The sequence below is a fragment of the Heptranchias perlo genome, chromosome 5, assembly GCF_035084215.1.
Source record: "Heptranchias perlo isolate sHepPer1 chromosome 5, sHepPer1.hap1, whole genome shotgun sequence".
In the NCBI taxonomy this organism is placed as follows: Eukaryota; Metazoa; Chordata; class Chondrichthyes; order Hexanchiformes; family Hexanchidae; genus Heptranchias; species Heptranchias perlo.
The window spans coordinates 38,715,187-38,728,994 of NC_090329.1; the positions used below are offsets into that span (position 1 = coordinate 38,715,187).

The 13,808-nt window shown below is 41.2% G+C and overlaps 1 protein-coding gene across 1 annotated transcript in view; it reads left to right on the forward strand.

Moving 5' to 3' along the window:
* Window positions 1-368: 368 nt before the first annotated feature.
* Window positions 369-13,808, forward strand: part of asap2a (ArfGAP with SH3 domain, ankyrin repeat and PH domain 2a) — a 216,825-nt gene continuing 203,385 nt past the window's right edge. The window contains exon 1 of the mRNA XM_067984242.1: window positions 369-699. Within this exon, the coding sequence (XP_067840343.1) occupies window positions 574-699 (126 nt within the window). The 5' untranslated portion in view covers window positions 369-573. The remainder of the gene's footprint in view (window positions 700-13,808) is intronic.

The window sequence follows — 13,808 nt, forward strand, 5'->3', positions numbered from 1 at the left end:
CATCATCCCTTTTGTCATTTAATCACTCCTGCCCTCGACTCCATCACAGACATTCCCTTTTGTTCTTTCCTCCCCTCCCTTTTCCCTGCCTCTGTACTTGCTCAAAAATTTTAACTTCTTTAAACATCCTCCAGTTCTGACGAAAGGTCTTCGACCTGAAACGTTAACACCGTTTCCTTCTCCACAGATGCTGCCTGACTTGCTCAGCTTCTCCAGCATTTTCTGTTTTCAAGGCGTAAATATGTGCCCGTCCGTGAGAGGAAAAGCAAGCACGTGACCCGCTCCGCCGTCGACCTCATTGAGAGAAAAAAAGAGAATCTCGGAACGGAGCGGAGAGAAGCGCGTGCGCGGCCTCGAGCCGAGCCCCGCCCCCTCCATCGTCATGGCCCGAACGGTCTGAGTGCGAGCGCTGGAATCGAGTCGGTTGGAAATCGCCGCTGAACTTTTCGCCACCTTTATACCCCGGTCTCTCCACGCATACAGACAACAGTCATTACTGATGTGAAAAAAAGAACACAGTGAAGAAGGAAAGGCGATTTAATTTTGTTTTATTATTAAAAAGAGGGAATTACGATGCCGGACCAGATCGCAGTGTCGGAATTCGTGGCCGAGACGAACGAAGATTACAAATCTCCAACTGCCTCCAGCTTCACGACCAAAATGAGTCAGTGCAAGAACACAGTGGCTGCCTTGGAAGAGGTAGGTGCAAACCCTCCTTCCCCACTTGAACAAACTTCTCCCGGCCGCACTAAATCAATACATTCGTCCAAATGGAAGAAGTGGTTGGGGAGCTGATAACATTCAGCGCCACCTTCCCTGGCCGCCAGCTCGGCGCGGTCTCCGTTTCTCGCTCTTTCCCTTCCCCTCCGACCCGTTTTTCGTGCCGATGTATTTCAGCGAGTTCGTCCCACACCCCGATAGGAATCCAGATCTCGTCTGGTTGTGAGGAGTAAAGTGCGAATCGTGGTATCGTTGCAGTGGCATTAATCTCAGCAACCCGAGGGGAAATAACCGAGCAACATACAAGCTCCTTACCGAGAGGTTGTTGGGGGGGGGGAAGAGAACTACCACATTAATAGGAAAACGATGCACTAGAAATGGGCCATAGGACAAGGAAGGAGGTGATGTTTGCATCCCCTCCGCAGTTCAAGTATTTAAGCAAATTTGGGTGCAGGGATTGTTCTTTTAAAAAAAATGTTTGTCATTGCTTGAGACGATACCCTATATCGTTTCGGCATTAGTCTAATCATATAAATTTTCCTTTATTAATAGTGATTAAAATAAAAGTTAAACTTTTTAAGAAATGTTTCTTAAAATGACAACGAGCCTTCAGGTTTACAGAAGAATGTGTGAATATTTTCGTTTAGATAGATATATGTGCTGCAATGCCTTATCAGTCCAGTGTGTTTGGGAGAGTCTGATTTAGCAATGGTTTGTGTAGGTCGACAGTGTGTGCGCGCTCTAATAAAATTGCTTAATTTGCTGCACACGCGATAAAAAACACGCTTTCTCATCAGTACAGTATTTACCCTTTTTAGGAACGATATGACCCCTCTCAAGGAAGGAAGTATAGTTTTCATGGTTTGAGTGTTTTCCTTTGATGCCGATGTGCTGTTATTGGTGACCAAACTAGTTGTATGGTTATGGCTTGGTAGGAAAAAACAATTTCACGGTCTTCAACACGCACAAAAACAAAAGCGGCTGACAGGATAAAACTGGCTCTTTGTTCAGACAAATAACTGCCCTGCTAAAAATATATAGTTTGAAACCGACGAATGATTAACACGATGTATATGTGGGAGTAAGCACACCTATGCGTGCATTGTATTGGTATGTGGCACTTCTAAAATATTACAGTATAAAATGTGTGGTATTGTATTTCCAGCGTTTGATCTGATGGAATCCTTATTCCCAACTACACTCATGATTGTTAATTTGCGTTGAATTTATATTTTATGAATATTACACAATGGTGAGTGCTATGAACAGGAATACAATTTTAATTTAAAGCAGACCCTTCATATGCATAAATGTTTATACATTGTCGATTAACAGAAATATTCGATTTTGATGTGAAAACAGAAGGGGCTTTGATCATGCTAAACCACCCTGCCTTGGAACTTACCCTGCCGTTACAATAGAAGTAATGATGTGGAGATGCCGGTGATGGACTGGGGTTGACAATTGTAAATAATTTTACAACACCAAGTTATAGTCCAGCAATTTTATTTTAAATTCACAAGCTTTCGGAGACTTCCTCCTTCCTCAGGTAAACTTGGTGTTGTAAAATTGTTTACAACAATAGAAGTAGGCATCGTTGAAACAGCTTATGCTTAGTTTAGGAAAACAGGTCTGCCTGTGTTATGAGAGCCAATTCTATTTTTTTAATATTAGTTAGAAACACGTTGATTTCTTGTGCATTATATAGCAGCTTGATGAACAATAAATACCTTTCAGTTCTTTAAAAAATACTTGTATGGTGTTGCATAAAGTTCATGTATGCCACACAAGTGAAAACCTGACTTTGTCATGACTTAATTTTAATTTGTTCCTATAAAACATTTTAGATTTTAAAGAAATGCATGTATTATATGAATTTATCTTTCTTTAAAGAAGCTGTGTTTAATGCAGATTAGTTAAAATTTTGAAGTTACCCATATTTTAATCTTGTATTTTAAAAAAGAATGACTGCATCTCATCTGTAAATGAAATTCTAGCATTTTGCTAATCTCATTCAATAGTGGACCTGGGCCACCCCCTTCTGCTGTATAAGAGAACTATAAACAGATGGCTCCATCATTTTGTTGTCCCGTTATTGTCTTTTTACCTTTGTCACCAAGTTGTATGTACAAGAAAAAATCGATGATTGCTAAATGAATAACATTTAAAACTCATTTGACAACCTTTGGTTTTCTGTTCACCACTTCGGCATGTGAATGGATTGTTCTCTGCAGTGTTGCTATTTGTTATATGTCTGTTTTCTCAATGTCATCTTTTTGGAAATGCCATTGATAATGAACCTAGGACAGAGTGACTAACATAGTTCAAAGGAATGCCTGTTATCTGTTGAATTTCAGCAGAAATTTGTACTGTTGACAGTAAGAATAATCTCATCAAAATTAAAATGATGGACCTGGGATATTCATAGAATCACAGAATGGTTACAGCACAGAAGGAGGCCATTTGGCCCATCGAGCCCGTGCCTGCTCTTTGTAACAGCAATCCAGTTAGTCCCATTCCCCGTAGCTCTGCAAATTTTCCCGTCAAGTATTTATCCAATTCCTTTTTGAAAGCCATAATTGAATCTGCTTCCACTATCCTTTCAGGCAGCGCATTCCAGATCATGACTATCTGCCGAATAAAAAAGGTTTTTCCCGTTGCTTTTGGTTCTTTTGCCAATCACCTTAAATCTGTGTCTTCTGTTTCTTGACCCTCCCGCCAATGGGAACAGTTTCTCTTTATTTACTTTATCTGGACCCTTCATGATTTGAACACTTTCTATCAAAGCTCCTCTTAACTTTCTCTGCTCTAAGGAGAACAACCCCAGCTTCTCTGTAACCACTGGAACCATCCCTGGAACCATTCTAGTGAATCTTTTCTGCACATTCTCTAAGGCATTTGCATCCTTCCTAAGGTCCGGTGCTCAGAATTCGACACGATACTCCAGCTGTGGCTGAACCAGTTTTTTTTATAAAGGTTCAACGTAACTTCCTTGCTTTTGTACTTATGCTTCTATTTGTGAAGCTCAACTGCTTTCTCAACCTGTCCTGCCACCTTCAATGATTTGTGCACATATACCCCCAGCTCTCTCTGTTCCTGCACCCCCTCTAGAATTGTACCACTTAGTTTATATTGCTTCTCCTCATTCTTCCTGCCAAAATATATCACTTCACATTTTTCTGCGTTAAATTTCACCTGCCATGTTTCCGCCCATTCCGCCAGCCTGTCTATTACTATCCTCCTTACTGTTTACTATGCTTCCAAGTTTTGTGTCATCTGCAAATTTTGAAATTGTGCCTTGTACACCCAAGTCCAAGTCATCAGTATATATCAAAAAAAGCAGTGGTCCTAGTACTGACCCCTGGGTAACACCACTGTATACCTTCCTCCAGTCGAAAAACAACCGTTCACTGCTACTGTCTGTTTCCTGTTACTTAGACAATTCCATGATCATTTTATTTTTAAAACTACTAAGAAAAGTGTGGCTGAGGGGGGGAAATATATTTTGGTGGCCTCGCAATATAAAAGTTATTTTTACAGAATATCTTAAAATGACAGTTCCTTTTAATTAAATGATCCTTTGAAGACAGCAGGGATTTCTTTGCACCATAAAAATAACCAGCTGTCAAATCTTTTACTTTACAGAATATTGGGAGTTATTTTATTTGTGTGTTACTGACAGACAAATAACCTTATGTGGGTAAGACTAATGGTTTCTCTCATTGCTAGCCTATTTTTGAGTGTGCACATTATAATTATAAAAGAGATAGGATATAACTGACACAATATTAATATTGTATCATAAATAGGTGGGCTAGGGTGTATAATCTAGTGTTATATGAATTGGCTTATATGAGATACACTGAACTGTACATATTGGTAAAGGTTGGTATTTACTAGGATGATTTTATTACTAGTTGATATACATGCCCATATTCCACATTAGAAATTAATAGAAAATATTTTATACAAAATATAAACTTAATGATATTGTTAGAAAGTTGCGAAGACTGCTGCTTTCCAAGAATTGGAATAGATGATTTGTGGATTTAGGAATATGAATGTGGCAGAGCAGGCTCGAGGGGCCATATAGTCTACTCCTGCTCCTATTACGTTCTTATGTTCTTATAAATTAATAACCAGGAACTAAAATAACTGAACTTGGAAATAACGGTTTTCTTTGTAATGATTCCCACAGGATAGCCAGCTGTGAAAGTTTATTTTTTTTAAATGTTGGATTCAGTCCAATTCCTGAGTCCACTTCGTTGATTATCTGTTTTAAATTATTGATTTTTGACCTAGTGTGGAATGTTATTAGAATGCACAAGAATTGTTTTATCAGGATTGGCATTCTCTTTAAAACTGCTTAACATTGTTGTGTAGTAAGTTACTTAAAATATCTTTTTATGTTTCTGAGGTTTGACCCTAAAATGAAATTATATGTACTTGTGTTTATGACTAGAATTTTTTTCTCCCCTTTCTTGACTAGTAAGTTTTCTACTTCAGAGTGGGACTGGTCTTTCTGATATTTTGTTAATCATTTAATTAATTGCCCTGCTTTTTAAAAAAAAGAATATTTCCAGATATTGTGTTCCCGATTTTCATTGCTCCACCATTGGTGGTCATGCCTTCAACTGCCTAGGCCCTAAGCTCTAGAATTCCCTCCCTAAATCTCTGCCTCTCTAACTCTCGCTCCTCCTTTAAATCGCTCCTTAAAATCTACGTCTTTGACCAAGCTTTTGGCCACCTGTCCTAATATCTCCTTATTTGGCTTGGTGTCAGATTTTGACCGATAACGCTCCTGTGAAGCACCTTGGGATATTTTTACTACGTTAAAAGTGCGATATAAATGCAAGTTGTTGTTGGTAGACTCAACTGGTGATCGTGCGTTCTACTCACCACCTCGAACAATGGATTAACTAGTGGAATAAGTGATGGGTGCCCTCAAGTGCCGTATGACAGCTTTGTATAGCTTAAGAGAGGATTTTTGAAGTATTGATGGGAAGATACAAAGGACATCTGTCCAGTTGTTAATTTATATTAGTATTTATATAATTTATATTAATAGGCCCGGGTCGTGGTGGATGACAGCACTGAGATGACCGTGCTGAGATGGGGTGAAGGGCACTTTGCTGTCAGTCCTAATGCAGATTAAGCTTCTGGCATACACATTTTACTTCATGATTCAGAGAGAGCCATATATCCAAGTTTGCCAATGACACAAAGATTGGTGGCATAGTCAGTAGTGTAGACGGGAGCATAAAATTACAAAGAGACATTGATAGATTAAGTGAGTGGGCAAAACTATGACAGATGGATTTCAACACAGGTAAGTGTGAGGTCATCCATTTTTGGACCCAAAAAAAGATAGATCTGAATATTTTTTTAAATGGTGAAAAGCTAGGAACAGTGGAAGTCCAAAGAGGTTATGGGGTCCATGTACACAGATCACTAAAATGTAGTGGTCAGGTACAAAACATAATCAAAAAGGCTATTGGAATGTTAGTCTTTATATCTGGAGGGCTAGAATATAAAGGGGAGGAAGTTTTGTTACAGCTATACAAAGCCCTGATTAGACCACATTTGGAGTACTGTGTACAGTTCTGTGCACTGCACCTTAGAAAGGATATATTTGCCTTGGAAGGAATGCAGCATATATTCACCAGAATGTTACCAGGGCTCCAAGAGTTAAATAATGAGGAGAGATCACGTAAACTAGGCTTGTATTCCCTGGAATATAGAAGGTGAAGGGGTGATTTGATTGAGGTTTTTAGGATTTTGAAAGGAATTGATAGCATGAATAGAGAAACTTTTTTTGCTGGTGGGGGAGTCTAGGATAAGGGGACATAACCTTAAAATCAGAGTCTGGCCATTCAGGAGAGAAGCTAGGAAACATTTCTTCACACAAAGGGTGGTAGAAGTGTGGAACTCCCACAAAAAGCAGTAAATGCTAGCTCAATTAATTATTTTAAGTCTTGAGATCGATAGTTTTTTGCTAACCAAGGGTGTTAAGGGATATGGAGCCAAGGGTGGGTAAATGGAGTTAGGATACAGATCAGCCATGATCTCATTGAATAGCAGAACAGGCTCAAGGGGTTGAATGGCCTACTCCTGTTCCTATATTCCTATCTGCCATGGAAAGGTTTCCTCTGACTCTTGTGCGAGGTTCAGGATAAAGCTGTGAGATGAATCTGTGGCATAAAGGGGAGATAGATGGAGGGAAGGGGAGCTCTGACCTACAGCGGCCATTGAGTATCTTGGGGGAGGAATTAGCCTCAAGGTGGACATGCCTCTTCACCACAGCCCCTTGCACAAGGACCTACATTATACAGTTGTGGCTTATACTTGACATTTTGGAAGGCCAGGAAGCTAGGAAAAGGTGGAGGGGTAGCTCTGTTAATTAAGGATGACATGAGTATAATAGAGAAATGACCTTAGTTCTAAAGACCAAGATGTAGAATCAGTTTGGGTAGAGATAAGAAATAGTAAAGGCAAGAAGTCACTTGTGGGAGTAGTTTATAGGCCCCCTAACAGTAACCACACTGTAGGACAGGGTATACAGGAAGAAATAATGGGGACTTGTGAGAAAGGAACAGTGATAATCATGGGTGATTTTAACCTACATATAGATTGGAAGAATCTGATTGGCAAAGGTAGCCTGGAAGATGAGTTCATAGAGTGCTTTCGGGACAGTTTCTTAGAGCAGCACGTTCTAAAGCCAAACAGAGAGCAGGCTATTCTAGATCTGGTAATGTGTAATGAGACAGGATTAATTAATGACCTCATTGTAAAGGAGCCTCTAGGTAGCAGTGATCACAATATGATTTGAATTTCACATTCAGTTTGAGGGAGAGAAGACTAATGTTTTAAATTTAAATAAGGGCAATTATGAGGGCATGAAGACAGAGCTGGCTAAAGTGAACTGGGAACTTAGGTTAAGGGATATGTCAGTAGAGATGCAGTGGCAGACATTTGATGAGATATTTCATAACACTCAGCAAAGATACATTCCAGTGAGAAAGAAAGACTCTAGGGGAAGGACGTACCATCCGTGACTAACTAAGGAAGTTAAAGATAGTATCAAATTGAAAGAAAAAGCATACAATTCCACTAAGATTAGTGGCAGGTCAGAATATATAAAACAGCAAAGAATGACTAAAAGAATAATAAGGAGGGAGAAATTAGAGTACAAGAGAAAGCCAGCTAGCTAGATAAGAGTAAGTAAAGTGAGTGTTGGTCCTCGAGAGAGTCAGGGGAATTAATAATGGTGAATAAGGAAATGGCGGATGAATTGAACAGATATTTTTTGTCTGTCTTCACTGTAGAGGATACAAATAACATGCCAGAAATAGTTGTGAATCAAGAGGTGAAAGGGAGGGAGGAACTTAAAACATTTACAATCATCAGGGAAAGGGTTTTGAAAAAATTATTAGAACTAAAAGCTGACAAGTCCCCAGGTCCTGATGGGGGCTTCATCCTAGGGACTTAAAAGAAGAGGCTGCAGAGATAGTAGATGCATTGGTATTAATTTTTCCAAAATTCCCTAGATTCTGGAAGGGTCCCATCAGATTGGAAAATAGTGAATGTAACTCCTCTATTCAAGAAAGGAGGGAGACAGAAAGCAGGAAACTACAGGCCAGTTAGCTTAACATCTGTCATAGGGAAAATGCTAGAATCTATTATTAAGGAGGTTATAGCAGGGCACTTAGAAAATCACAATGCAATCAGGCAGAGTTAACACGGCTTTGTGAAAGGGAAGTCATGTTTGACTAATTTCCTGGAGTTCTTTGAAGAAGTAACGAGCGACATGGATAAAGGGTATCCTGTGGATGTGGTGTAATTGGATTTCCAGAAGGCTTTTGACAAGGTGCCACATCAAAGGCTACTACACAAAATAAGAGCTCATGGTGTATGGGGTAACATGGTGTATGGATAAAGGATTGGTTAGCTAACAGGAAACAGAGAGTAGGCATAAATGGGTCATTTTCAGGTTGGCAAGTTGTAACGAGTGGAGTGCCACAGGAATCAGTGCTTGGGCCTCAACTATTTACAATCTATATCAATGACCTGGATGAAGGGACCGAATATATGGTTGCTAAATTTGCTGATGACACAAAGGTCGGTAGGAAAGTAAGTTGGGAAGAGGACATAAGGAGTCTGCAAAGGGATATAGATAGGTTAAGTGATTGGGCAAAAATTTGGCAGATGGAGTATAATGTGGGAAAATGTGAACTTGTCCACTTTGGCAGGAGGAATAGAAAAGCAGTATATTATTTAAATGGAGAGAGATTTGAGAACACTGAGGTAGAGAGGGATCAGGGTGTCCCAGTACATGAATCACAAAAAGTTAGTATGCAGATACAGCAAGTGGTTAGGAAGGCCGATGGAATTTTGTCACTTATTACAAGGGGAATGGAATATAAAAGTAGAGATGTTTTGCTACAGTTGTACAGGGCATTGGTGAGACCACATCTAGAATATTGTGTGCAGTTTTGGTCTCCTTATTTAAGAAAGGACATAATTGCGTTGGAGGCGGTTCGGAAAAGGTTCACTCGACTGATAAGAACATAAGAAATAGGAGCAGGAGTAGGCCAATCGGCCCCTCGAGCCTGCTCCGCCATTCAATAAGATCATGGCTGATCTGATCCTAACCTCAAATCTAAATTCATGTCCAATTTCCTGCCCCCTCCCCGTAACCCCTAATTCCCTTTACTTCTAGGAAACTGTCTATTTCTGTTTTAAATTTATTTAATGATGTAGCTTCCACAGCTTCCTGGGGCAGCAAATTCCACAGACCTACTACCCTCTGAGTGAAGAAGTTTCTCCTCATCTCAGTTTTGAAAGAGCAGCCCCTTATTCTAAGATTATGCCCCCTCGTTCTAGTTTCACCCATCCTTGGGAACATCCTTACCACATCCACCCGATCAAGCCCCTTCACAATCTTATATGTTTCAATAAGATCGCCTCTCATTCTTCTGAACTCCAATGAGTAGAGTCCCAATCTACTCAACCTCTCCTCATATGTCCACCCCCTCATCCCCGGGATTAACCGAGTGAACCTTCTTTGTACTGCCTCGAGAGCAAGTATGTCTTTTCTTAAGTATGGACACCAAAACTGTATGCAGTATTCCAAGTGCGGTCTCACCAATACCTTATATAACTGCAGCAGTACCTCCCTGTTTTTATATTCTATCCCCCTAGCAATAAAAGCCAACATTCCGTTGGCCTTCTTGATCACCTGCTGCACCTGCAAACTAACTTTGATTTTCTTGCACTAGGACCCCCAGATCCCTTTGTACTGCAGTACTTTCCAGTTGCTCGCCATTGAGGTAATAACTTGCTGTCCGATTTTTCCTGCCAAAGTGCATAACCTCACATTTTCCAATATTGTATTGCATCTGCCAAATCTCCGCCCACTCACCCAGCCTGTCTATATCCCCTTGTAGGTTTTTTATGTCCTCCTCACTCTCCACTTTCCCTCCCATCTTTGTATCATCTGCAAACTTTGATATGTTACACTCGGTCCCCTCCTCCAAATCGTTAATATAGATTGTAAAGAGTTGGGGACCCAGCACCGACCCCTGCGGGACACCACTGGCTACTGGTTGCCAGTCCGAGAATGTACCATTTATCCCAACTCTCTGCTTCCTGTTAGATAACCAATCCTCCACCCATGCCAGAATATTACCCCCAATCCAGTGATTCTTTATCTTGAGCAATAATCTTTTATGTGGCACCTTGTCGAATGCCTTCTGGAAGTCCAAATACACTACGTCCACTGGTTCCCCTTTATCCACCCTAATTCCTGGGATGAGGGGGCTATCTTACGAGGAAAGGTTGGATAAGTTGGGCCTGTATACATTGGAGTTTAGAAGAATGAGAGGTGATCTTATTGAAACATAAAAGATGCTGAGGGAACTAGAAGGGGTAGATGCTGAGAGGATGTTTCCCCTTGTGGGAGAGACTAGAACTAGGGGCCACAGTTTAAAAGTAAGGGGTCTCCCATTTAAGACGGAGATGAGGAGAAATTTTTTCTCTGAGGGTCGTGAGTCTGTAGAACTCCCTTCCCCAGAGAGCAGGGTCATTGAACAATTTTAAGGCTGAGTTAGATAGATTCCTGATTAACAAGGGAGTCAAAGGTTTTGGTAGATAGACAGGAAAGTAGGGTTGAGGTCACAATCAGATCAGCCATGATCTTATCAAATGGCAGAGCAGGCTCGAGGAGCCTAATGGCCTACTCCTGCTCTTAATTTATATGTTCGTATGTAGCACTGGAATTGATAGTTTAGGACATAAAGGTGGCTGGCATGTTGCAAGCTGCCCTGTATAGGCGCTTTTGATATGCATAAGGCAGATTTCTGTCGTATATCTGATGAGATCCTGACACACTTGGGATGATATGTGCTGGAGGCCAGGTATACGAACAGATGCTAATATATCTCGAGGTTATTCTCAATGTGGTTGGGTTGCAGGGAAACAAACGGATGTGGCCGACACTTTGGATCTCCAACCAATGGAATTGCTGCTTGATAGGATGTGTTGTATCCCCTAAAGATGGCGGTAATGCATTTACACATTTTATAATGAGTTGTGTGCCTCACCATGCTGTTTGTGAGGACCTTCTGGTACCTATTTTGCAAGGACTCAAACCTGTGCTTGTCAGTTGTCTAATAACCAACTAGTGAGTATACTCACTGGATTGACCCAGGCCAACCAGGATACAACGATGGAATTCAAGCTGAGGTTAATTGAAAGATAACCAATTGTAGTGCGATTCCTGCATGATATATGTATTCGTTGTCTCTTAAGACAGCCCACACACAAACTGAAATGAGGCAAAGGGCATGGGGAGGAAACAGGCATGGAATAACTACAGCCAGGCAACCTGCGTGAAGATGGTGAGTAAGAGATCGTCTTTTTCTCTGAAAACAAAACTTCAGATCATCAATGATTTGGATCATAAAGGAAAAACATGCTGGATGGTCTGCAGAAAATGGTGATCAAAAGAAAGAATTGCCGTCTGTTAGAGAGGAATGTGATACACAAGGAATTTCAGAAACAAAATGACAGGAAATTGAATTTCAAGAAAACCAAACCCCTACACGAGCAACGAGGACATTATTGAATCAGTGCCATTAGTCGGGGAGAGGATTAGGGAACTTCTGATGATGAGGATGTGGAAAGCACAGAACCAGTTATCCCTTCACTGGATGAGTTCAGAAAGGCAATTGCAACTGTGCAAAACTTCACAGTCGTTACCTGGAACTGAGGATCTTTTTGGACTGGTTAACAAGATAGAAACAGCATACGTTGAGAAAGCCACAAATAGTATGAAGCAATTAACAGAATATAATGACGTTCAAATCAAATTGGTAATTTCTTTATTTTTCTGATGCAAATTGCCAAACAGTGAACAATCTGATTACGATCTTGTAGGTCCCACGGGGGTTCATTATAGTGAATTTAGACTGTATTTTGGAGGAATTTTCGCCACCATCACCACCCTAAAAAGCTCTGGAAGGTATGAGACTATGCACTCGCTCGGTTGCAGCGTGGCGAGAAATTGTTGCTGAAGGTATGACCTCCTGTTCAGGTGGGATGTGTATTCATGCCGCAGTCAGGAGGATGATGGCAGTGCACACATTTTGTGGTGAGTTGTGTTGCTTATGCTGCTTGTGACGAGATCCTGTTATGTGCTGTCTGCCTGGTTGAGGATCAAACTTGTGTTCGTCAGTTGTTTAATGACCAACTAGTGATTATCCTCTTTTGTGGTGAAGGGAAGGAGGAGGTAAGCAGGGTTTCTTTGTGTCAAGATGGTTCCAACTTGACATGCCTGACAATGGAAATGAGTCCGTCCCCTGTGTTAGACTTGTAACCTGATATCTAAACCAGACAGGTCCACAGTACTCCAGGGCACTCTTGATAATTGACCAATCAGTTTAGATTATTAATGGGAGCAAGGGGATTAAACCTGTCCCAGGTACCATGGATTCTTCCCATTCTGCTCCAAATAATCCTGCAAGCTAATGACATTACAGGTAAGGTGGTCCCCAGCTGGAAAAGCAGTGGGATGTTTACCATTGTTCTGTGCTGGTTTTGAGCTGGGTAAACTCCAATAGCACGTATGTGTACACTTGGGGATCGCTAACCCGTGGCAGTTGCCCATCCTACACTTAAGCTCTCAGGACTTTGATAAATGGGGTATGTCCCTATTGGAAGACAGTGTATTACCCATCATACAAACAGAAGCTCTACCTGTGTGAATTTCCTTGTAGTTTAATTTAGAGATAGTGAGCAAGGTGATGGACAGAGTTTGTGATTTGCAGTGACTGAATAAGTCAAATTCTGTTTCTATGACATTGGATTCTGGAAATTTTACACGTTTTGGGGATCACATTCTGTGATTCTGCCCATTTATAATTTAGGGTCACTGGGTTTATGTTGACTGAATAAGTCAAAAACTGTTTAATTGCACAGAATTCCAGGACTATTTCCAGTCATTTAGAGATCAAATCCCCTGAGTTGTTCATGGTTGGGCCTAGGACACTGCCCTGTTCAGCTGCTTCATCAATGACCTTCCCTCCATCATAAGGTCAGAAATGGGGATGTTCGCTGATGATTGCACAGTGTTCAGTTCCACTCGCAACCCCTCAGATAATGAAGCAGTCCGTGCCTGCATGCAGCAAGACCTGGATAACATCCAGGCTTGGGCTGATAAGTGGCAAGTAACATTCACGCCAGACAAGTGCCAGGCAATGACCATCTCCAACAAGAGAGAGTCTAACCACCTCCCCTTGACATTTAACGGCATTACCTCCGCCGAATCCCCCACCATCAACATCCTAGGGGTCACCATTGACCAGAAACTTAACTGGACCAGCCACATAAATACTGTGGCTATAAGAGCAGATCAGAGGCTGGGTATTCTTTGGTGAGTGACTCACCTCCTGACTCCACAAAGCCTTTCCAACATCGACAAGGCACAAGTCAGGAGTGTGATGGAATACTCTCCACTTGCTTGGATGAGTGCAGCTCCACCAACACTCAAGAAGCTCGACACCATCCAGGACAAAGCATCCCGCTTGATT